The 24361-nt window shown below is 37.0% G+C and overlaps 1 protein-coding gene across 1 annotated transcript in view; it reads right to left on the bottom strand.

Annotated features, from left to right (window-relative positions):
- The window catches only part of ADGRB3 (adhesion G protein-coupled receptor B3), a 690088-nt gene that overhangs the window by 3824 nt on the left and 661903 nt on the right, over positions 1-24361 (bottom strand). Inside the window, exons 29-31 of the mRNA XM_081094478.1 lie at positions 23398-24041; positions 14100-14135; positions 3805-3909 (exon numbers count right to left, since the gene is read on the bottom strand). Of these exons, the coding sequence (XP_080950604.1) occupies positions 3805-3909; positions 14100-14135; positions 23398-24041 (785 nt within the window). The remainder of the gene's footprint in view (positions 1-3804; positions 3910-14099; positions 14136-23397; positions 24042-24361) is intronic.

Below are 24361 nucleotides of genomic sequence, written 5' to 3'. Positions count from 1 at the left end.
TACGTTGTAGGCGATGGGGAATGGTTAAATGTTTGGGGGCAGTACAGTGACCTGAATCATCAATCATCAATTGAGACGTTCACTGGTGTGAATTATGCCAAATCAAGCCACAGGGTGGATTTATCTCTCTTAGGCAAGCGCTGTGTCTAAACAAGCTTTCTGAGAAGGTAGTTTGACAGAAAGTTCAATCTTAAAAGAATTCCTGGTACGTAAAGTGTGAGTTTGTTTGCTTTGAAACAAGGAGTTTTATTATGTTTGGAACAGGTATGATTTTCCTTTTATATTTTGAAGATCAAGCACCATGGATACATGAACTAAAATGGCCAATTTTAAACTTTGTCAGAATGTCTAGATTCTAATTTTAAAGAGTGTTATTGCCAGTACCTGAGTGATTAACTTTCTGAGAGGTTCTATTAGTGCAGTGGTTCTCAACCTTCTGGCCCTTTAAATACAGTTCCTCATGTTGTGACCCAGCCATAAAATTATTTTCGTTGCTACTTCATAACTGTAATGTTGTTACTGTTATGAATCGTAATGTAAATATCTGATATGCAGGATGGTCTTAGGCGACCCCTGTGAAAGGGTCGTTCAACCGCCAAAGGGGTCGCGACCCACAGGTTGAGAACCACTGTATTAGTGGGTAATAAATTAAGGTTGGCTTTCATGTTCATCTCCTCTGGCATCCCAGCTGCAGTGTGGTCCTCACCATTGATCACAAAGGTGTAGACAACCTTTAGGTGAGAGGCCCCGTGCTTCTTTAGTGCTGAAGAGTTACTGTACCCAGCAATCAGAGAGGGGCAGGCTCTGCAGAGAGGGAGGAGGTCTGGTAGGCAAGGGAAGGTGCCTACAAGCTACTGATCTTCCTGTATGGTTAAGTGTGACAAGAGCGGAGCCCACACTCATACGGAAAGGTGTACCATTTTCAGTGGTTCAAGTGATGAATGATAAATTGTGGAACAGCCCAAAGAGATCATTGAATTTGACAGAGCTACAGGGCAGGCTTCAGTGGAGGCCTCAATCTTATAAGATTCAATCAGAGTTAGTATAACTTATTGAATTTATGCGGCAGTTTTTTATTTTTATTTTTTTAGCTAAAGTACAAAACAGAAGATATAGTCAAAATGCAACATGGGTGAAAAAAAGGCCTAATCGATTATATACTCAATATAAGCCAACATGCATGGAAGCTTCCAAAAATGCTAATTTGGTCTTAGGGTTGTATAAACAGAAATAGAATGTTAGCTGGACATGAGAATCCAGAGTGACCCCAAACACAGCAGAGCTGTTTCCCGTAACTCATGGGTCCAGGGGCAGGCTAGCTGTCACTTGCAGTTAAGTCCCTTCCTTCTACCAATATTGGAGACAAAGTGAAAGGGGTATGTTTATTTTATATTCTAAAAGCAAAAATTTGGAGAAGCTCCTTGGTGGAAAAGAGATCTTGATGGAGACTAGTTTGGGGTAGACATTCAAAGTAAAAGAGTTCTTTTAACAACACCTTTTCTTTGTAGTGTGATTTCAATTTTGTCCTGCCTGGAAGCAGGGAAAGGAACTAAATGGTCTTTTGCTTTGCCTTTGATTTCCAAAATTCTACATAATATAATTACCATTATTTGCAGAGCGAGGCAGGTGTTTTGAGATAGTCGCCAAAAAAAGAAAGAAAAAAAAAGACTTGATTGAGATTGTTTTGAAAATGTCTTTCTCTACCCAATTGTGCAGATTATCATTAGCAATATGCCATTATGAATTATATAACTGAATTAATGATAATGGACCCGTTCACATACATGCTCATTATTAATCAAAACTGAATGAGAAACATTTTTTCTGCTCTCAGATATTTAGGACAATAGTTAACCAGCAATGACAATGCTATTCTCCCTACTCCTACCTCCCAGATGATAAATATTTATAAATCTTTTTTAGAAAAGACATGCTACTATAGAAATGTGGTGTAATTAGTAGACTGTTTTGGTTGTCAGGAAACTGAGATACAGATATTTGTGCCATTAATGATTTAATAGCCAGAGCATTCCACAAGGGGAAATTACAATCATATTATAGCAGCTAGCCAGCTGTATCTGTTGCATAACCCTTTCAGATTTATAAACATAACCCTCTCTTTTTAGTTTAAACAAATAAAGTTTCTTCAATTTATTTCAATGTTAGCTTTCAATATTCCAAAATGAGTAGCTAATGTGTTTGGGTCTAATCTCAATGATGCAATTCTCATTTGTCTGCTAACTAAAAATTGACAGCTTAATATTTGGAGATGAGAGAGAACCACTCATTACATTGAAGTGTCTTATACATGTCTAGCTTTGTGATGGTGATCTCACATAATGCACGATTCCTCCTATAAGGAGGAAAATAGGTGATATATACCTATTTACTGAACAGAGCCAAAGTGTATAGTATTTATTATATCCATCATTTAATAAACACAGATTGAACTATTATAGACATGCAATAAATCAAGAAAAGCCCTTTTTTGGTAACTTACCATGACCAGGACTATACTAGTACTGAGAGGAACACAAGAAAAACATAAACATAAAGATACATAAATTATTATGCTTCAAAAGTTAATGTTATTGATTGGGAAGCTGGGACTAAGACTCATGACACATATAAAATAGTCACTAAAGTTTGAGGTGATCAAACACCATGTACCTTAGCGTGATAGATAGATAGATAGATGATAGATAGATACTCAAAACCCCAGATGATGGACTGCAGAGGTTCAGGAAAAGGAAGAACACCATAGTGGAGTGAAGAGTAGTGTCAAGTAGCAGCCCAGCTCTCTTTCTTACAGCTGAGTCTTAGCTTCTGACCCTCTCAAGTGCCCTACCTGCTTTGGAAAGTGCTGTGAGACACGAAGGAAACACATATTACTATTTTCTATGCTCGATTTAAGAGAAAATAGAACTTTAGGGACCTGAGAATGCAACTTCCTCAGGATCAGATAGTTCTTGGTGAGCTTCCTACTAGTACACTGATTTCTAGACTCACAAATAATTATGCAGCTTCCGTAGAGCTCTGACTGCGCCATGCATGTAGTAACCACAAAAGATCATTTTATTTGATGAAGTCAGATGTTAGGATTGTAGTAGTGGGAATGAATGAGAAGAGAGTGGTCACATCAGCAGTCAAAGCCCTCAGTGTTGATGTGTATCCCAAATCTCCTGGAAATAAAACTGACCACTCTGGTTTCAGGTAACATTTTATAACCTTAAAATGCAGGCCTGCCGAAACCGGTTTGGCTCAGTGGATAGAGCATCGGCCTGCGGACTGAAGGGTCCCAGGTTCAATTCCAGTCAAGGGCATGTACCTGGGTTGCGGGCATATCCCCAGTGGGAGATGTGCAGGAGGCAGCTGATCGATGTTTCTCTCTCATCGATGTTTCTGACTCTCTCTCTCCCTTCCTCTCTGTAAAAAATCAATAAAATATATTTAAAAAAATGCAGGCCTTCAAAAAAATGGAAAAAATTAATTATCTGTATATTGAGTTAATTTTTAACTCTGATAAAAATGCCAGGTGAAGCTAACATATTTTTGATATATAACTAATTTCAATTAAAACTTATAAATGAGAGCATCTGAAATATGAATAAAAATGCTTTAAGATTCTGTCATTCCTAATTTGCCTCTTAGCACATTCCAAAGTACATTTTGGGGGGGTTATTTTTTTCTACAGATCCAAGTCTTGTTCCCAAGACAAATAGGAGCTCCTGGAGGGCAGGGATAATAGCTAATGGGACACTATTAGCATGGCATCAAGTACTGATGAAGCAAAAAAATACTCACCATACTGCTTGTATTTGGTATATCCCGAAATCTGTCCAAAGTTTGAAATTTCTGATTTAGTTCCTGAAACAGTTCCATATGCCTCTTCCTTGTATGCATGACCTTCTGCAAAAGACACCAGGATAGTTCTCATTTCTAATTTGATTAATGCATTAGGAAAAGAAATTTAATAGATTTGCCTTATTAATAAGGGAAATTAAGTTTGGCAGGAACCAGGAGGTCCCAAAAGGTGCTATAGATGCAAATGAGTTCCACCAAATCCTTGTCTTATAGTCAGCACTTCTTGAACATGAAAAATTGGTTTTTTCTTCTACTTACAAGATTACCAAAAAATAGGTTTCTCTTGTGGGTGCATTAAAAATGTAGCAGTCATTCCTGTGTAGGATTTTCATCATTTAGAGTTAAAACTGTTTTACAAAAATTGTTACATTGTAAGAAAACACACACCAAAACTTGGACTTGTAAAGCACCTGAGTCTCTCAATGTTTGCTATGGGAAATATTACTTTTTAATGTTTTATTTCTAAAACACTAAAATCCTAGCTGACTGCACTAAAGGGGGAACAGAATCCCAGGCCCTGCCATTTAAGACTGACTCAAAGCACTGAAGTGTCTGAAATAATAGGTAAGATCTAAAATCTTATACTTTCCATGTGAATACTGATAGAGCTTCTCACAAAGAAAAATCTGACCCATAGGTTTCATATATTTATTCATGAGATGGTACTGAATCTTAACAATTAGGATTCAGAGCATAAATTGTGTGGTTGAAGAGTTCCTAAAATCACAGACACAAATTTATATTGATACTCTTCATCTCTGGTTATAGTCTTTTCTCCCAACTTCACATCAACTGAACAAATAGAGTCATACATAAAAATGATCTTGGGTTAAGTAACATGGACTGAATCTTCTATCACAGAGCATTTAAAAGAGCACACACAAAGAAGAGTAAAATAATAAATTCCCTATATTTAAAAGTGTTATTTTAAAGGAGAAAATACCTTTCTCAATTTTGATTTTTACAAGTTAAAAATATAGTATTTTGTGATTCTCTAAGTTGCGTCTTCATGTTTGTGCAAGATTTTACAGTATTTTTAAGCATGTATTTCATAACTTACCATTTCCTCATGTGTATTGCATAGGTATATTATATTATGCCTACCCTATAATTTGAACTTTTGGTCTGTTGTTTAAATTGCCAAATATTTTCAAAAGTAAGGATTTGTTTTGAAAAAGAAATATATTGTTAGGGGAAGATCTATAATGCCTAGTTGGAGTGTCATCCCATAGACCAAAAAGGTGGCAGGTTCCGATCCTGGTTGGGACAACTGATTAATGTTTCTCTCTTCCTTAGTCTCTCTCTAAAATCGATAAAAACGTATCCTTGGGTGAGGATTAAAAAAAAAAAAGCCTTATTCTCTTTTATGTCAACTTTAATGTTCTGTATTTAATGGATCTGTATTTAGGCAATACTTTGTTTAGCTAATTCTCTTTTTATTAGCCTACTTTTATTTGAGATAATTCTGCTATTTCAAGTCTTGCTACAACTACATTATTTTCATCTCTACTCCGCTTAGCTCTAGGAACTGTTGTTGACAAATCAAGTGGTTGAGGATGAGAACATGGCAGCATTACTCATTATGGGGACATGAAACATAGCAAGCAATTATAGAGCGATTAACTTCCCATCAGTTTTGGGGAGAGTACAGGAAACAGATTTGCAGGATTTACAGGGAAACACCAGGCAAACATAATTTGACTAGTGATGGCTGATAGAGATTTATAAGAGGGAGGATTTGCATAAGCAACTCCATAGAGGGATTCTGAGGACCACACAGCTGGCAAACATATTGCAGTACATTCTATCCTAGGGGAGGCAGATATTCCCACTCATTATCAGGTCCTGAGACACTGATTAAAATACAGATTTGTGGACAAGGAATACCTTTTTTGAAAAGTATAGTAGTCAGTATACTGATGACTGGTTCTAATTTACAAATAGTATTTTTCATGATCATGAATCTTACTATGTAGCTATTTTCTGCTAAGGTGTAGTAGCAGTGATGCCACACAACTGACATTTCTCTAAAGGTATTTCATTCTGTTAGCTAATACACCACATGTTGTTCTAGATGCTGCAGTAACAATGGTGTGCAAAACCTGGCAGAGTTCCTGCCTTCTTATAACTTGAGATACAATGAAGGACATAGGCATTAATCACATAACTCAAATACATGTTAAATTAGAGCTGTGATAAGGAAAACAAATGGCAGTGTTATAAGAGTAAGTGATAGGGGAATTTGCTAAAAGAAATGTAAGTAAATGATTCCTACATTTTAATGTATTCATATTTAAGTGGAAAATTCTTAAATCAGTTCTCCCTGTATATTGTCTGTTCCCTTTTTTGTTTGCTGAAATTCAGAGAATTGCTGGTATAATTTTTATCTTATACTTAAATTCCCTTCCCTCAATGAGATTGTCCTTTCCCAAAGACAAGGAACTCATTGTCTTCTAAGATAGTTGATATTATTAGCACAGCTCCTCCGTTTTAAGGTGGGCATGTGATTTTGTGCAGGCTCCTTTTATCTTTCAACTCATGAGAGGATTGTCACTTTGCAGTGGGGAGCTAGCAGTACTTCCCCATGCTATTGAAAATGTGAATCAAGACCCCTACCGTCCCCTGGCCAAGAGGTAAATTTTTTCCATAGCTTTCCAACAAAGTTCTCTTTCATTTGTTAAAGACACCCTGTCTCTTGCAACCAAATATCTCTATTAGATAAAGCATGTTTAATGACTCAAAGGCTCAAATATATCTCATAGAAATGAGGATACATTAGCTGACTCGAGTGTTTATAATCATATTCTGACTGAATGGGCAGCATCTGATTCTGAATTGAGTGGATTTTGAGAAACTGGATTTCTTAGAATATACTCAAAATATATGTGGTATATGTGGTAGACACCAATGTTATATAACCAAAAAGCATTTTTGCAATGTTCTACATAGGTTCATGAGAGCTCCTCTGAATATTAAAGCTCAAGGACTCAAATTAATTTGGAAACAAAAAAAAATATGGATGCTGCAATCTGGGGCCTTTCCTACCAAAAAAACACAAAACATTAATTGCAAATATATCTTCATGTCAGATAATCTTTTTAATTTGAAATTCCCACTTTGGTGCTGCCAGAAATCACCATAGCAATGATGGCCTGGTAGTTCTGACAGAAATACCACATTAGAACTGCTAATCGACAACTCATGTATCTGTCATGGGCATGATTCCTTCCTGTTCACAAACAAGTGTTTCTTTCAGCTTTTTAGTGGGGAAGTTTCCAATGACAGGAGAGCTGGCAGCACAGAAAATATTGGAGAGTTTCTAATTCAGCAATGTTTGAGGATAAAAACTTAGCTGTGGTTTTAGTTTTAACAAGCAATAAGTGTTTCCCCTTATTTACCTCTCAGAATAATTATTTCTTTATAGCACTCATGCTTTTGATAGCTTTAACCACCCAATGAGAATTTTGCATGTTTATAAATCTTACTGGTCCATTTTAATGGTTATTTGGGGGTTTTTACTAACCTTAGGGTTTATTTATTTATCTTGTTCTTTCTTCTGTGACTCATCCTGTGTCCCAAAATAATTGACTTCTGTGTGAAAAACTCAATTTAGAACTCAGTTTTCTAAAACTTTGTAATGATGAAATTTTAACTCATATGGATTTTCTACTCCTTCGGTTACAATACCTGTCAGCTATTAAAGGCATCTTTTGTAATAAAGATAAAGGCTTGGTAATGCTCCCTTTCACTCAAATTATTATCACTCAACATTTTTTGAAGCTGTGTATGAACCTGTACCCTAACTGCACAAAAAAATAATGTCTCATGAAAGGTTTGTGTTTCTTTGCAGCCTTTTAATTGTTGATATTAGAGAAAAAAATGATAAACTGTAAAGCACTTTCATGGAATTTGTTATTTTAAAAAACATCAGGATGTAAACAATCTGTCTGTCTATCTTGAGCATCTACGATATCCCAGGTGATTTCCTAGATGAAATACCTGGGTTATGTCAAATCTAAGAACTCTAGGTCTGGACAAACTTGGATTTAGATCTCATTCTATCACTTTCAAGTTGTGTGGTCTGAGGCACGAAATCCAATCATCCTTTCGCCCCAGTTTTAGTAGTCTGAATAACCTTGCAGGGTTGTTTTGAAGATTTAAAAAGGGATTTAAGTCACTTATCAGTGGAGACCCAGATAAGAGCCACTTAACACGTTAAGTACCCAGCCTGTTTCGTCTTCCGGACTGAAAGTATAGTGTCAGTCACCAGTGATTGACATGGCGCTTAAGAAATGTAGCCATTATTATCTTTCTTAATCCTCACAATGACCCTGGGAGGTAGCAGACATCGTCTCATTAGGAGACTGAAGCTCAAGAGGATCAGTCAAGCTCTCTGGCTCACACAGGTGGTGAGAGAGATGAAATTCATTCTATTCCACAGTTGGTTTTCTGTGCATGCTGCTATCTTAGATGTATCCCAGAGATGCAGGGAACGTCCTCCTCTGGACTGTTCAAGTCTGTGATTATGCTATTCAGGTGGAAAAGGAGATGAAACAATCTAGGGTGGGTTAGCTGCCTTTTGTCGTGAGCCCATAAACTCTGTGGATATTGATCACCTGCAACTATCCCACAGGTCTGCATTAATCTTTTGAAAGGTTGGTCTTCATATCTCTCTCTGAACACCTTCTGGACAGTGACTTAGTATCCCTGCCACTTAGCACAGTGTTTGGCATTCAGCAGGTGTTGGGTAAGTGTGCATGGAATAAATTGAATGAATGAGATGGCATGGGCATATTGACCAGGGAAGATGCCTGTACAGGGAGGGCCATCATAAATCTGGCCTTCTCTCCTATTGAAGAGGTTTTCCCACTGGAAGGAAGGCTCTTTTCCTTGGCCCCAGGCAGGAACCCTGCCTTCTCCCCCTTCTCATCCTACTGTTCTCCCATATTTTCCTTACCAGTAGCTCATAAAGGGCCTGTAGGAAGGTTTGATAAAAATAGTTTAGAGGTTCTCCCTTTTAAATTCAAAAATTGGATTATAGAGTTGGGATTTCTTTAAGTCTGAATTACACAGGATAAGATAGGCATTACTATATTCAGACTTTTACCAACAGAAAAGGTGCTAGAAAAAGTTGGAGAATTTTCTGACTATAAACTTTAGATTATGGGGCCTGGAAATCATCTGCTGATAGGAATTAGAAACCACTTTGCCTGAATTAACTTTACCAGCCTTAGAAGTTTATATACTTCTGTTGCTACTGTCCATATTTACTGTTCTAAACCTATGGCTATTTTTATTCTTTACTGCTTTGCATAGAAGGCTTACATCCAGAGTGGCTGTTAATACTAGTCTGAAATGAATGTCAAAACTCTTGTTATGGAAACAACACACATTGCAGAAATTTAGCTTGATTTTAGTGAGACAGGAAGGGAGAGGGATAGATAGAAATATCGAACAAATGCCTCCTGTACACCCCCTACTAGGGATGGAGCCTGCAACCTGGGAATGTGCCCTCACCTGGAATCTAACCAATGACCTCTGGGTTCATGAGTCAACACTCAACCACTAAGGTAGCAGGGTCTTAGCTTGATTTGTAAAGCTGGGTGGGAACAGAATGTTTTATGTACCTTTCCTTAGCCGGAGTCCCAATGTAGCCACTTGAACTGCCTGACATAGTATCCTTGGTTTCAAGTATGTTTCTATTTGAATAAATAGCACCCAGGGCTTAAAAGAAACTAGACAAAAGGGTCTGATAAACTGAATATATATATATATATATATATATATATATATATACATACATAATATATATATACATATTTTGTCACTGTCAACAGTATACTTGGCTACAAATAACTTTGCAGCAGTGTAAATTTAGTAATATAGAAGAGAGAGATGTAACTAGTACTGCACTGCTCAAACTTTTCCTTGGGGATGTGCACTGATTGCCTAACAAGTGCATTTACTGCTGGGGGTCAGGTCAGGGACAAAGCAGGGAGGGGCCTAGATGTTTCTTAGGATTCATATGCTTTAATTTAGAAATTAACATAAAATGTATCTTCTATGTCAGCGATTTTCAATCAGTGTGCCAAAAGAACTTTTAAAACATTATGCAATACCTGACAATTAAGTCAGGAGCACTAACCTCTTTTCCCTTAGATTGTCAAATAAAAAAATAACAGCCAACACAATAGCCGAATAGCATGAACAAATCCAATCAGTAAAAAAATATATTTTTTGGTATGCTGCATAATTTTAGTATTTAGTTTATGTGTCATGAGATGGAAAAAAAATTGAAAACCTCTATTCTATGCCATAGTTTCCCTGTCTTCATAGTGATCTAAAATAACAAAGTAATATTTTATCTTAACTATGTTTCCCAAGATCTTTTAGGCCATGGTTAATATAGATCTGTGCTTCCTTGTGCCCTCTGCTCACCTTTACCTCGCTCCAGTTTGAAAAGCAAAAAGGGTATGTGATGTGTGAGGCTCACTAGGAACTTCAAAGGAAATTCTAAGGTGTTTATAAGAGCCTGCATGGTTCCCATAGAAGAATATGACAAGGTTTATTGCCATATTTTTGGAAGAGAAAATAAATAATTAGCATGGAATGGAAAACAATGCCCATTATAGTTTCAGAATGGATGTTTATACTTACATTACTAAGAATTACCTGAGCTTCATCATCAACCCATACAGAAAATTTAAACTACTTGCCTAATATTTCTGATTTAACACTGTTAGACATCTTAATTCCTATAGTATTAAATGCAACTCATCCTAACAAGGTGTCTTAATTTCCCTGGATCTGTTGATAGTACTAGAAACCCAGGCTCAGGCCTGCAAAGTCAAGGACAAATTCCATAGATCTTGACTCTACCCATCTACCCATCCCCTTCTTACCCTATCACTTCTAGGAAATGGACCTTATTATTTCTTACATGGACTAGTTACTTTCTAATTTGTAGAAAGTAACTTTCAACATTCACATTCACCCTATTCCAACCTATCCTTCCTATTACTGCCATATTGATCTTTCCAAGCCCAGATCATAGCAAATCATTCCTCACTAAAAAACAAAACAGAATACAACAGAGAAGCCCTAGCAGCTTTTAGTAACAAATCAGGTAAAATTTCCTCTCTTAGGGTATAAGTTCTTTGCAGTATGGTTTCTAAATTACCTCCCCTGTCTATTCTTTTTTTTCCCATAGGTTCCATGTTTCAGTGACATACAACTTGCTTCTTGTTTCTTGAGCATGTCATCACACCTTAGCCAACGTCTACCTGCCATTCACCTCCTTGAGTTACAGATGATGTGGATATCTTTGTAGTGTCACCTCCATAGCTGTCAATCCATATACTGGTCTCTGCCTCAGTTTAGATACAATGTTGATTAACTTTTTGTTTGTTTTTGTTAATGATCACCTGAGGATATTTTTCCATTGGATTTTTAGGGAGAGTGGAAGAAGGAGGGAAAGACAGAAACATCAATGTGAGAGAGACACATCCATTGGTTACCTCCTGCATGCACCCCAACCAGGGCCCAGCCTGCAATCAAGGTACATGCCCTTGACCAGAATTGAACCCGGGACCCTTTGGTCCTCAGGCCAGTGCTCTATTCATTGAGCCAAACTGCCTAGGGTGGTTAACTTTTTATTAAAGCAAAAAGTTACTGAATGTTCACTATGTTACAAATCTCTGCTTGGAGCTGGGAATACAGATCCAATAAGAGGTTTGGTCACAGAATATCAGTGTAGTACTTTTTGTATATTTTCCAAGAGCCAGTGTTCTACCATTTTATGACTAGTCCACACTTAGTTCTATTTATTCCAAGAATACAGTGTTGTCTTAGGGATGGTTACATGGAAGGACTTTTTCTCAGCTATAGTGCTTACTAGCCACAGAGTTTTATGGGTGTACGAGTTGTATTATCCTGTGTAAATTCTCTGGCATGTGTAAGGCCTAAAGTCTGAAGGAGAAATGCTTTCAGGAGTCCAGAAGGCAGTTTGTTTGTCAGTGGCAAAATGCCTAACTTAGCCATTGTCTGGTAAAGCTTATGGGCTGGAGAGCTATCAGGAAGCTTGACATAAACAAGTTAGATTCATGCACACTAAATTAAAAGGGGAAGAAGATAACTTAGACTTCTTCGAGGGCCATCCAAAGTAAAAATAGATTGTATTCAAACTCATCAGCATTTAAATTTTTTTCTGGTTATAATTTGAGATATCTGCCACAGAACTAAAGTTATATATTGACTAAGGGAAATAGTACTACTACATGATTTGTAAAGAAAAACCAATAGCTCAAAGTTATTCCCCCCCCCCCCATGTTTTAATGCCTTTTGCAATCATGCAATAACTATAGCAATTAATGAGCTAAAAAATATCCAGGGTTGTTATGCTACAACATTTCTTCATCAATATGTTTTGAAAATACCATGTTATATGTAAGAATAGAATACTAAAGCAGAGAAAGAAGTATCAGCTTAAGGAATCTGCTACCAGTTGCCATAGAGAATATATTTTTTTTAAAAAAAGTTTTTCTAATGCTCTAAGTGACACGGTATGATTAGATTTCTTTTCAGTGCTTGAGATTACATAATTTTGGCTGGTTGCACTGAGGCTTAATTTTTTATGTAGGTTTTCATATTTTGTCCCCAATGCCAGTGGGTTAATTCCCATCTCCTTGTCTTTGTTCTACCCTTACAACTTACTGCTTTTAGGCCAATACAACACACACACAATATGATCTTCTGTTTTTTACTAACTGAAGAATGGGGAGGGGTATCTATCCCTTTAAAAGTACTTAAGAGCCCTAGCCGGTGAGCTCAGTGGTTGAAGGGTCAACCAAAGGACTGAAGGGTTCTGAGTTCAATTCCAGTCAAGGGCACATACCTTGGTTGCAGGCTCTATCCCTGGCTTGGGCACATGTAGGGGGCAACCAATCAATGTGTCTGTCTCTCCCCCTCCCTTTCATTCTGTTTCAATGGAAAAAATATCCTCAGGTGAGAATTAACAACAACAAGAAAGTACTAAAGAACTTAAAAGTAGAAGATTGCTGAATTTATTCTCTTTGAATTTATAGTCCTTATCTTTTTGCCATAAAAACTTAGGATATAATAAAATATTCATCCCATGTCAGATTGCTACAATTGAGTCATGTCAGTACTGCTATATTCTTTATCATCATTTAGTATCCTATACAAATACTACTGAAATATTTCTAAAAAAGACTTATATTTTTTACTCTATTCAGGGTAAAACCAGATCTTGTTTACCATTGCAATAAATAAAAACAATTAAATCTCATTTTTGATACCTCATGTATGTTACTGAGCAACAACATCCATTTACGTAAATGAAATGATTAAATTATGACTTGCCATGTTCTAGGAGGCTCCCATAATTTTAGGAATATCAGCTAAGAATATTGTTTTATGTAAGCATCACAACAGCACAAATATGTTGGAGCAATTTATGATGTAGTCTATCCAATTATGTCAGCAGGCTATGAATCATCTCCAATTATCAAGATGCATAAGTGCATTTTATGTGATGCTCAAACATCATTAATTTTGTGCTTAGCATAAACTGTTCAAATGACATGATTTCAGTAATTTCTAGCACCGATATTGCAGCATCAATATAAATTCAATGTAAATTGGGAAATGAAGATCTTCATCTTTATATCTGTGAAAAGGCATTTACTACACACAGGAGCAGTTTGAACCTACACTTGCTATTGGAAAAAAGAATCTGGAATGTACCTGAGAGAACCTAAATAATAGGAATCAAAACACAGGCAAGTAAATCCCAGAGAAAGCCTAGCTTGCCAGCCAAGGCATCCCCATGGGCTCTCTTATAGCTGTCACGAAGTAAAACAGTTATAATTGTTTTAAATATGAAAGATTAAAAATCGAACATTCCCACCTCTCAGCAAACTGAACTGACCAAGTTCAGGCCTTACCATAAGTTACCCACATATGTTGCCATTTATAAAATGATTCCTCACTCCTCACTTGTCTGGAAAATCTCTGTTTAGCATATATTTAAGTAATTAGAGCCTTAAAATTTTTTCCTATAACTAATATAGGTTTTAATTAAAAATTTTTTCACTTCTCATTTAATTTAGAAAAGAACCTCGACATAGTTGCACAGAGTAATGTGTTTAAGTAATTATATATCAATTATAAATTCAAGTAATTAAAATTATTTTTAAAAAATCTTAGAAACTTACCTCGAAGTCAAGGTCTGAATATCGTGATTTTCTTCTCTGTTAGATATTTTTTTAAAAGAAGAAAAACCAATAAAGTTGTATTTAGTCATTGAAATGAAAATTATTTTCAGTAAAATAATTCTGCTTCTTTATAAGTATTGCCTTCTCATAAAAATAATGTGAAAAAGTTTATGATTTCAAACTATTCTATACACATTATATAAAAGGTAACATTATGTATCATATAAAAGAATATATAAAAATATTTCTCATCTTTATCTCTTAACTCTAATTTTTTAGTAAGGTGAAATTTTTCTTTTAAAAGTCACACAAATTTCAATATTGAATGAGACTTGAGGTCTAGTATAGTAAAACTACTTTGGAGACAAAAGAGATTAAAAGCTGTGCAGGAGAAAACATCTAGCCATCTTAAGACCTCATACCAACTAAACTCTAAAGTTCTATATAAATCTCACCAACAAATGTCTTATGTTTTATTTTTTTATACTCCTCCACAGGAGGGAGGAAGTCCTTCTAATTGCTGGTCCTTCCTTACGATGTCAAGTTTTTAATCATAATTTACTAAAACAAATAAATAGTCCACACCTCAGCAAAACATAGATATAATAGCTCACAGAGCTACTCTATAGCTCCAGCTCTGTTAAACAGTTCCTATAATAGAGATAAATATGCATAAATAAAATAAAGTAATTAGGCAGCAGGCCTGATAAAAATCGGTAAACATAATTAAAATGAAATTAATGTGATGATATTTTATTAGCATAGGAAAGGGTATTCTTAGCATCTGCTCCAAGAAGTCGCTGGATTCATAGGATGACTGCGTATAAAAGGAGATGGCTGATAAATATAGGAAAGGTCCTCCAAATTTTCTAGTACAAAGCAAGTTTCCAATATAGGGTGTTTTTGTGGGGGAGGGAATGGGGATGAAACAGGAAAAATTAAATAATCAAAACAAGTAATCTTCAGGCAATTGCTAAAAATATTTAAACCTTTGGACAAACTTCTGTTTTATTTTTTTCCTCTTCTCCTCTCCCAATATATACAGTCTTAAGTACAGAGACTTAACAAGGAATCACATCCAAGTTAGGTGGGAGACTCTTGTAACTGTGAGACAGAAAGGCACTCATAGTTTATTGAGAAACCTGACTAAACTTCTGCTACTAGTGTTAAATGGTCACTGTAAAACCAGACCCTCCCTATGGAACCAACTCCCCAAAGCTTGTTACAGTAGACAGAAGGTAATATGCCAAACAATAATTTTGCTGTTAAAAAAAACATTGAAAAGTTCTGAAATAATTTGATTTTGGTGGAGCTGGATTGAGAAGCCTGTCTTCATATACCGTCGAATTAAATGGAAACTCAGCACGTTGATGTCCCTTTGCTCCATGTCCCCAGCATTAGCCTAGCCCAGCCCTGGTGACATCCTGGAAGGAGGGGCGTGGGCAGGCATTAACCTAGATCTCCGCTGTCATCTCCCTGCCACTGCTGTTATCTAACTGCACTATGCTAGACTCAATGTCAGTGTTCCCATTCGGCTTTTGGATGTGTTGCCTTCTTGGCACTGTGATTCAGAAGGATGCTTTTTGTAAGTATACATTAAGCAAAATTATTTCCTAATACTGCAGATCGAAGTAGGGAAACACTTAGCTTTAAGCAATTATTATGGAACATTAGCCACAAGCTTTGTGTTCTATTTGAAAATTGAATAGTGAAATCTCATGAAAAAGGCTCAGCTAGCTAGAGAGTAAGAGGCCCTTCTGCTGTACACGTTGAGGAATTCTCTGTTGCCTCTTTGAATGCAAAGCTGTGTTGCTAAAGGCTCCATGTCTTACGAGCAAGAACAAAAGATGGGAACCTAGAAAAACACCAGAGATTCTGCTTCCTAGAGCAGATGTCACCTATGTCAATGTGAAATAAGGAAAAGAAAATGGATATACTCCTACAAATAGATTACCCTGTCTTCCATTTACATTTACTAAAATTAAATTCTAACATAAAGGTATGTAACAGAACAGGCAGCCTTGAGGGATTAATGAAGAAATAAACAAATGAAGCAGATTTCTATCAAAAGAGCCTAAAGATGGGAAATAAAGCAGTGAAGACTTAAAAATGAGAGCGTGGGGAAATGTGGCAAATTTTCAGAGCCCAAGAGAGGTAAAACTTTGTGTAATATTCATATCCCCACAATACTGACCACGTATCCCAACTTTCTATAGCTTATAAAGTGTTTTCACATATGAACATATTGACTATCTTATGAGATGGGTGGGAAAGTATTATTTACCATCCCCATTTTATGAATGAGAGAACTGATGGCTAGAGAAGTTAAAGTAGCTTGTCCACTTCACCTGGATAATGAGCAAATGAGTTGGGATTCACACTCAGGTCTTCTAACTCCAAACCTTGCGTTTTCTCCACCCTCTCACTAACTGCTCAGTGGTACAAGTGATAATATTTTTGTAGCAAAGATGCCTGTTATATTTTGCAGATTGTTACTAAAACTCATCAAGAATAACATTAGAGGACCCTGTTAATCCAAGACTGACAACAGTGGACAGAGATGCTCTCTAAGCATAAAGCAAGGTAACCAGATTAACTTGCCAATTATTTTTTAAGGGAAAACATAGCAATATGATACTTTAAAGAGAAAATCTGATGCAATATACGTATTAGTGTTGAGTAAAATAACAACTATTCTAATATAGGATAGTTTATGAGCAATGATACCCTGACAAAGAGTAGCTGAGTTCTCCATCTCCTATTGCAAAATCTACTTTACCTTAAAGAAATATCTGGCACTGGAAGAGTGGTGGTGTGATGGGAAAATCGGAATGTTCAGTCTGGTCAATTTTCCAGGTCAGTTTTCTGTCCTCATCTCACTGGACTTTCAGAAGGTTTGGAAAGTTAATCGTTTCCTCATTAAAACACTCAACATCGGTCAGCTTTTCCTTTTTTTCCTCCCTCTTATTTGCTGTGGATCAATCTCAAGTCTCCTTTGCTGGCTATTTCTCATCTCCCTGCCTTCTTATTGTGGAGTTCTCTCCCAGAAAATAGAATCTATTTCATGGTTTTAAATACCATCCTTTCAATTTCAAACACTCTTTCTTCTTTTTATTCCCCCCCACCCCCAATCACTGAAAAAGTTGTATATCTAATTGGTCAAGTTAGAAACTGAGGAATCACCCTTTTCTTCCTTCTGTTCCTCATCCTGCATGTCAAATCCATCAGCAAGAGCCATCTGTTCTACCTCCAAAATACTTCTTGATCCACCCACTCCCTCTATCTCTACTTGCATCACTTTTATGGATTACTTCAGGAGACTCCTAACTATCCTCCAGCTCTCTGTCCCAGTTCCTTTTCTCCAACCACGGGATCCTAATTCTTCCTCTTCCAATCCATCAAAGGGGTCGATGGATAGAGAAATGATAAACACAATCCTCACTTGCTTCCATTGTTTTAGAGGCCCTGCACAATCTGCTCTTTTCCTATTCCAACTTCATCTTAAAGAGCTCACCCCCTGCTACAAAGGTCTTCTAATCCTATGAGAATATTCCAAGCTCTCTCTTAGCTCAGTACCTCTGCACTGTTGTTGTTGTTTTTTTATCTGAATCCCTTTATACTTCAGACGGCTCCCCAGACCACCTTAGATAAAGAAGTCTCTCCTTCATAGTCCACAGTTATTTCTCAGAACACTACCTAGTTTCAGATGATTCGTTTGTTAAAGGTTAATTATCTCTACCACACGGGCAGGATCCCCATCTCTTTTGATTACTTTTATATCCTCAACATCTAGCAGAGGGCCTGGCACAAAAGCACAGATTCACAAAATTATTGATGAATGACTGAAGGCACCGCACTGTGGCAGGTGGACAAATCCAAAGGAATGAGACTTGTTTGGGTCCCCCCCCCTTAGGAATACTCTGGGAGAATTTGGAGAAGTAGGTGGATGACACAAACCCATTATGAATAAATCAATTGACAGCCAAGAGAATCAAGACAATTTTTAGGAAACCAGGCTTATGACTAATAGAAGAAAAAAATGCAGGATGGTACGAGGCTACTCTGAGCAATATTTGGTGAGTATATGCATAGAGGCATCGCTCCATATGTAGTTCTTATAGAATAATACTCTCTCAAAGGGAATACTTCATTGTTTGTGTCACTGCACATTAAGCTGGACAGGACATTAGGAGATTCAGTGAGGAATATATTCCACTGACTAATAAATGCAATGTGATTACCATTAAAAGATTCTCTTACAAAGTTTTTCACTCAGAAAGCTTTAATAATATGTCTGTGAATATAAAACCTGAGTAATTAATTTTAAAAAATGACTTCTATTTAAGCTAATTTTGTTTGTGTGCCAGCACAAAAGATAAAATTTCCTAATTCAGGAGTAAAACCAAAACACTAAAGAAGGCCAAGGCTTCTTCTCCTCACAGCCATATGAGAAAAGAATTAAAAAAAAACACCAAAAACTTGCTTTGGCAAATGTCAGTTCTGATGGTTTCTATTCATGACAGTCTTCTACATGACTGTCTCCTACTTCTCAAGTGAGGCCATAACATTTTGTCTAATACCCTGAATATCGATTTAGACCAGCATTCAAGCCTCTTCACAAACATTAAAGGTGTAATGGTAGTAAAATAATAACACAACCTCCCATCTGAAGCACTCCTTACAATTTTCAAAGGGTTTGCACATACATTATCTAATTTGATCCTCACACTAGCCATAAGGGAGGCACTTGTGGTGTGACATTATACCTAAAATGTTTTATCTCTGAAAATCATTATGTTGAGAGCCCTACAATTCATGTCTAAAGGAAAATGGGGAAACAAAAATTTAGTTTAAGAATGGTGGCCCTTTTCACCTACTTAAATTGAGATTATTTGACATGTTTTCAGATATATAGCTAAGTTTATATATAAACTAGAGGCCCAGTGCACAAAATTCGTGCACGGGGGGAAGGGGTGTCCCTCAGCCCGACCTGCACCCTCTCCAATCCAGGAGCCATCAGGGCTCCTTCTTAGGCCCACTCCCCGTGGTTCTCTGCTGTCTGCCGGGCCTGGGGGCTTCGCCACTATCGCAGCAATGAAGCCCCCACACCCTCTGTTTGCTCTCAGCGGTGGGGCTGAAAGGACTGGGGGACTCCAGAAGGGCTAAGGGGGTTGGGCATCGCCATCTTTGTGACAGTGTGATGGTCAGTTTCCAGGATGGACAAAACTGGAGCTTTGTTTTTGATAAAAATCATTTTGTAACCTAGCTACCTCTGATTAACTATTAAGGGTTTCTTTATTAATAATATAACTTAAGGCAAGATTTGTCACAGGAATAGCAGAATCCACTTAATGTGTTTCATAAGAATTCGAGTGATGAGCCATATAAGGGACCATGAGGTAACCTAGATATTAGCAAGAGAAGAAGCCACTGTGCCCAGCCAGGCTGGATAGACAAAGGGAGATGGCATAATGACCTGAGCCCAGGGACCAGGTACAAGCACTCTGGAACTGCAGCTAAAGAGACACAGGGTACTGCCAAAAGCAGAGAGAGCAGGGAGAAATATCCTGGGATTCTCTCTTCTCCCCCACCTCCTATCTCTCTCTTGTCTTTCCTATTGGCAGTCTTCTCACTGGCCAGAAGCCAGTGACACAGAAGCCTGTATCAACTCTGAGTGATACAGGAGAAAAGGATGAAGAATAGATCATGTGCCAAACAGGCTCAGGACATGCAGGCAAGTTGGGAAGACAGCTGGGTGAAGAAATGTTTACTATCTAGATCTAACAGCTACAAGCTGTTGAAAAAATATACCAGTGTTCCATTGATTCAAAACAACTACTGGCCTATCTTCTTAACAATGATACACCTATATTTTTTCAAAAAATAAACAGAACCACAATATAAGATTTAAACTATATTTCATAGTCCTCAGTGGTTTGAGAACTATGATACCTCTTTTTCTCCCCACTTTTCCATAGCAACTAGTATCTTTTTGCTTTATTTATGTACATACTATACACTCAACACATTTTGTTAATTAATTGAAGGTGAGTAATTTAAATGCTGGTGATAATTTCATTTTTCTTAAGCAAAGAAATTAGAGCCATTGTGAGAAATTTTACCATAGTAATATTTTAATTAATCCATAATTGTTGAAACTAAATCTAAATTTTTCAGAATTGTTTAACAAGTCCATTCTGGGAATGGATACAGTTTGGAAGAAAGATGATGAGAAAAAAACAAGGTACTATCAGGCAGGGAGACAATATTTTTCATGCCAAGAAACTTCATGAAAATATAATGCTTTCTACACTCAATAATCAAGGGTTAGCTGAACAAACTCCCCGGGAGGTTGGAGCCTTTTCTGCTGGCACTGCCTTTGGGATTGGGGAGTCTCCCTCTTTTTATGTTGCCTCCTGCTGATTTGAATAAATACGTTCACCCACTCTTTGGCTTTCCTCTTTTCTCCCTCTCTTTTCCTCTCTAACACTGCATTCTATGCTACATTTGGTAGCTTTTACCCTGCTCTTTCTTTCTCTCATCGCTTCCCACCTGGGTAATTTGTGAACACCCACTCCTCTAGAGGAAATGTCCTGAATTAATAATAACATCTTTTTAGCCTTGAAACTATCTGACCATCCCTGTGGCTGCAGTCTCCCTTCTCACTCAGAGGGGGACAAGACTCAAATTGTTCTATGGCCTATGCCTCATGTCATCCACATATCTACCCACTAAGACTTGTCTCCTCCTGGCTATTGTTAACCCCACTCTCCACGCAGGTGCTCTAGTTATCTTTCTGATTTTTCTCTGTTGTCAGAATATCATCTTCCCCATTGGTTGGTCCTATGGATACAGCCTAGCAGAGTTGACAACTCTTACAATGCATCTCTCTGCTCATTAAGAAAGCCATACCACTGACTTTATTATCATGGTTTGTCATTGGAGACTTGCCTATCTCCAAAATCTGAAGTTATATACACCTATACTTGATCCACTTCATGTCTTTATCCACTCTAAGAGCAAGTGTCAGTCAGGGTTAAGTGAACTTTATAGTTACTCGCAGGCTAATGTTCAGGTGCATTGCTGTCTCTTTAGAAAGTTGTAAAATTGATTAGGACAGAAAGATTCTATTCCAGGGTTTGCTATACACTTGCTCTGTAGCCTTGAACAAATGACTTTAAGGATTATAACAACTTATCCATTGCACAGAAGTGTTGTGAAGATTAATTCATGTTTTTAAGGTGATTTGAGGCTCTGCTAATGAAAGATGCTATATAAATGCTAATTTTTATTATCCATTCCCACATCTATATATTTTCTTTCAGCTAGCTGTCTTCTAAAATGGCTACTGTAAGCAATTCCTAACTATTAGACTAACTATGAAACTCTTCTAAAGAATGAAAATGAGGAATTGACTTTTCATTCTGAAACCTGAATTTTCTTCCTTCTCAAGATACAAACCTTGTGATCTCCAAGTCATTTAAATGCAGATCTTTTGGCTGAATCATAGCTGTACTTAATAATAAGGATGTGGAGACTTAGAAAAATGACAAATTACAAATTGAACAGTCTGTTGTTCAAGTACACACACCCTGTACAATATCAAACACAGAAAGATTTTTAGGCTTTTAAATGTAAAGTGTTTTTATAACAAGTAAAATATTTAATGTAATTTCATTCTTACCCCTTTAGTACATCGAAAGAACCATTCTAAATAGAAGACTACATATGGTCATGATTTTTCCAGTAGTGCATCTGAATTATGCTTATTTATGTTAGGTTATTATATCAAGTTAGCACTAGAGAAACAGTCATTATTCTGCTAATTCAGAGTGAGGGAATGCTTTTGTTAGAGGCTGCTCCAGCCAGCCACTCTGCAATGAACTTGGCCTCAGTGCCCTATGCCTTTGGTTCTGAAGGATGATTCTCCTCAGAAATCCCATTCCACTTAAGATTGATCTAGAATTTAGGAGTTTATTTGAAATCCTGTGTATATTCTCATTTTGTTCTAAAATTTCCCTGATTCAGTTTGGAAAAACCTCAAAATAATACCACTCACCAAGTTACTCTTTCAGGATCTCTCTTTGTTTCAACCTAGAAGACATGACTTTGTGGGGTGAAGGTAGAGACAGTTGCCCCTGGGCACTTTGGAACACCAGAACATACGATTATCAGCACACTTCTGAGGGAAAGGGTAGGTAACGAATTATAGTGTCTTAGAAAATAACCTCAGATTAAAAAAGTGAGTAATACATATAAAAGAGTGCATATATCACATTGTATACTGAACACATGTAAATATATCAGCAGTGACTTTACAACAAAACTTCAAGATAAAGGATAAAAAAGTCACACATAGAACAGAAGACATTATATTCCTTAGATCTTACTTGATTGACTATAATACAATATGAATGATTTTGATCGTTGTTGACTATTGTCTACTTACTTTACGGGTAGAAAAGAAACTGAGAGGAGCTTGCTTTTTTACAAAAGCCATGTTGTTGGACCCCTGAGTCCTGACTCTTAGCCTGTTCAATTTATATCCCTCCTGAGAGGTCACAATTAAAGACCAACAATTTTAGTGGTCATCATTCTGTAAGGGTGAAGAGCAAAACATTTACTTTGAGAGACACTGATCTAACATAGTAATAGTTTATCATCAGTGTAATGGTAATCACATTCCAATTTTTAACAGCTGCCCTCACGCAGAAAATCCAGAATTGGTTTAAGTTTGTAGTGCTAACCAGAAACTTCCTTAACCACCAAAAGACCTTTAGTACCTGGGAAATGTCAGGAGGGGCTTCTGGGTTTTTTCCTTATAAGTGCTCTACTTGGTTTATGAAGAATTATGACTTCTAGGTATCTTTTTTTAATATAGAGCAGTGGTTCTCAACCTTCCTAATGCCGCAACCCTTTATTACAGTTCCTCATGTTGTGGTGACCCCCAATTTCATTGTTACAAATTGAACATAATTAAAACATAGTGATTAATCACAAAACAATATGTAATTATATATGTGTTTTCCGATGGTCTTAGGCGACCCCTGTGAAAGGGTCGCGACCCACAGGTTGAGAACCACTGATATAGAGGGTTCCTTTTTAAAAACAAGATCTTGAGAAAGAGGATTCTGATGCACTACTGGAAAAAAAACATACATTCAGACTATTTTAATCCCAACATGCCAAAAATTCTTATGGGTACATAACTGCAAAAGGTAATGTGACTCTTCTCTCTCTGTCCAGGACCACACCAATCTCTTATGTTTCAAATGCCCAGAAAAAGTTTATTGCTTACCTCTAAAGAACTCATTGATATGGTCGATCCAGTTTCACTTCTCGATAGTCCTGCATTATCATCCAACTCAGTGGCCATGAAATTCTTCACAGCTGTGCGGGGCTCAAAGGGTAAATTCTGCATATGTTCCTGGGGTGCGAGATGCTGATCTAAGTTCATACTGAACTGGTCCATAACAGGGGGATTCATGTTGAACTCAGGATTTACTTTGTAGTGCAACAGCCTTTCATGTGGCAGGGTTTCCATGCCAATATTCATTTTGCTTTCCTCTTTCATTGATGGCTGGGTATTTACAGAACTTCTGGGCATCACAATGTAGTCACTTTCTATCATTCTTTCTTGAGGATGGACTATGTCCATATCAGCCCCTCTCAAATTATCATCCGTACATAAATACACAGTTCTCCGCAATTCACTGTTCTCCTTTTTCAAACATTGATTGCCCAGCTCATTCATACTCATGGGCATGTGCAAGCCCGTGGGCTGCTGGATAATGACTTTAGAAATGACATTTCCAGGCAATGTTGAATAGCTTAGCTCTTCGGGGTTTGTTCCCTTTTCTTCTTCATCATCATTTAAAGAAATCCTAGAGAGTGTCCCTGTTATTGTTGCTGCTCGGCAAGGACCAATATCCTTATGAAGAACTGTGAAATTCAAATATGAAAGTTATGCATGTCTACTTTATTGTACTTTGTCCTTTTTCTACTAAACTATTTCCTTAATAAAATGAAAAGCTAATATTTAAAAATAACATCTACTGTTTGTACATGGTCCATTTTACTCACACACAATTACTCATATTATTGCTTTTGATACACTCTCATAGGTCTCAGGTAGCCCATAGCTAAAGCATATCCCAAAGTTGATTAATGGACTTTCAAAAATCTCAGTCCTTTAACAACTCTGCTGCATAGGATTTTATGACATTATGGATATATTTCACATAAATATGGCTATTTTTGTA

This window comes from Myotis nattereri (genome assembly GCF_964212035.1).
Source record: "Myotis nattereri genome assembly, chromosome: 6".
Classification (NCBI taxonomy): domain Eukaryota; kingdom Metazoa; phylum Chordata; class Mammalia; order Chiroptera; family Vespertilionidae; genus Myotis; species Myotis nattereri.
The sequence above is the reverse complement of the archived record's forward strand: the minus strand, read 5'-3'. Positions and strand labels throughout refer to the sequence as shown.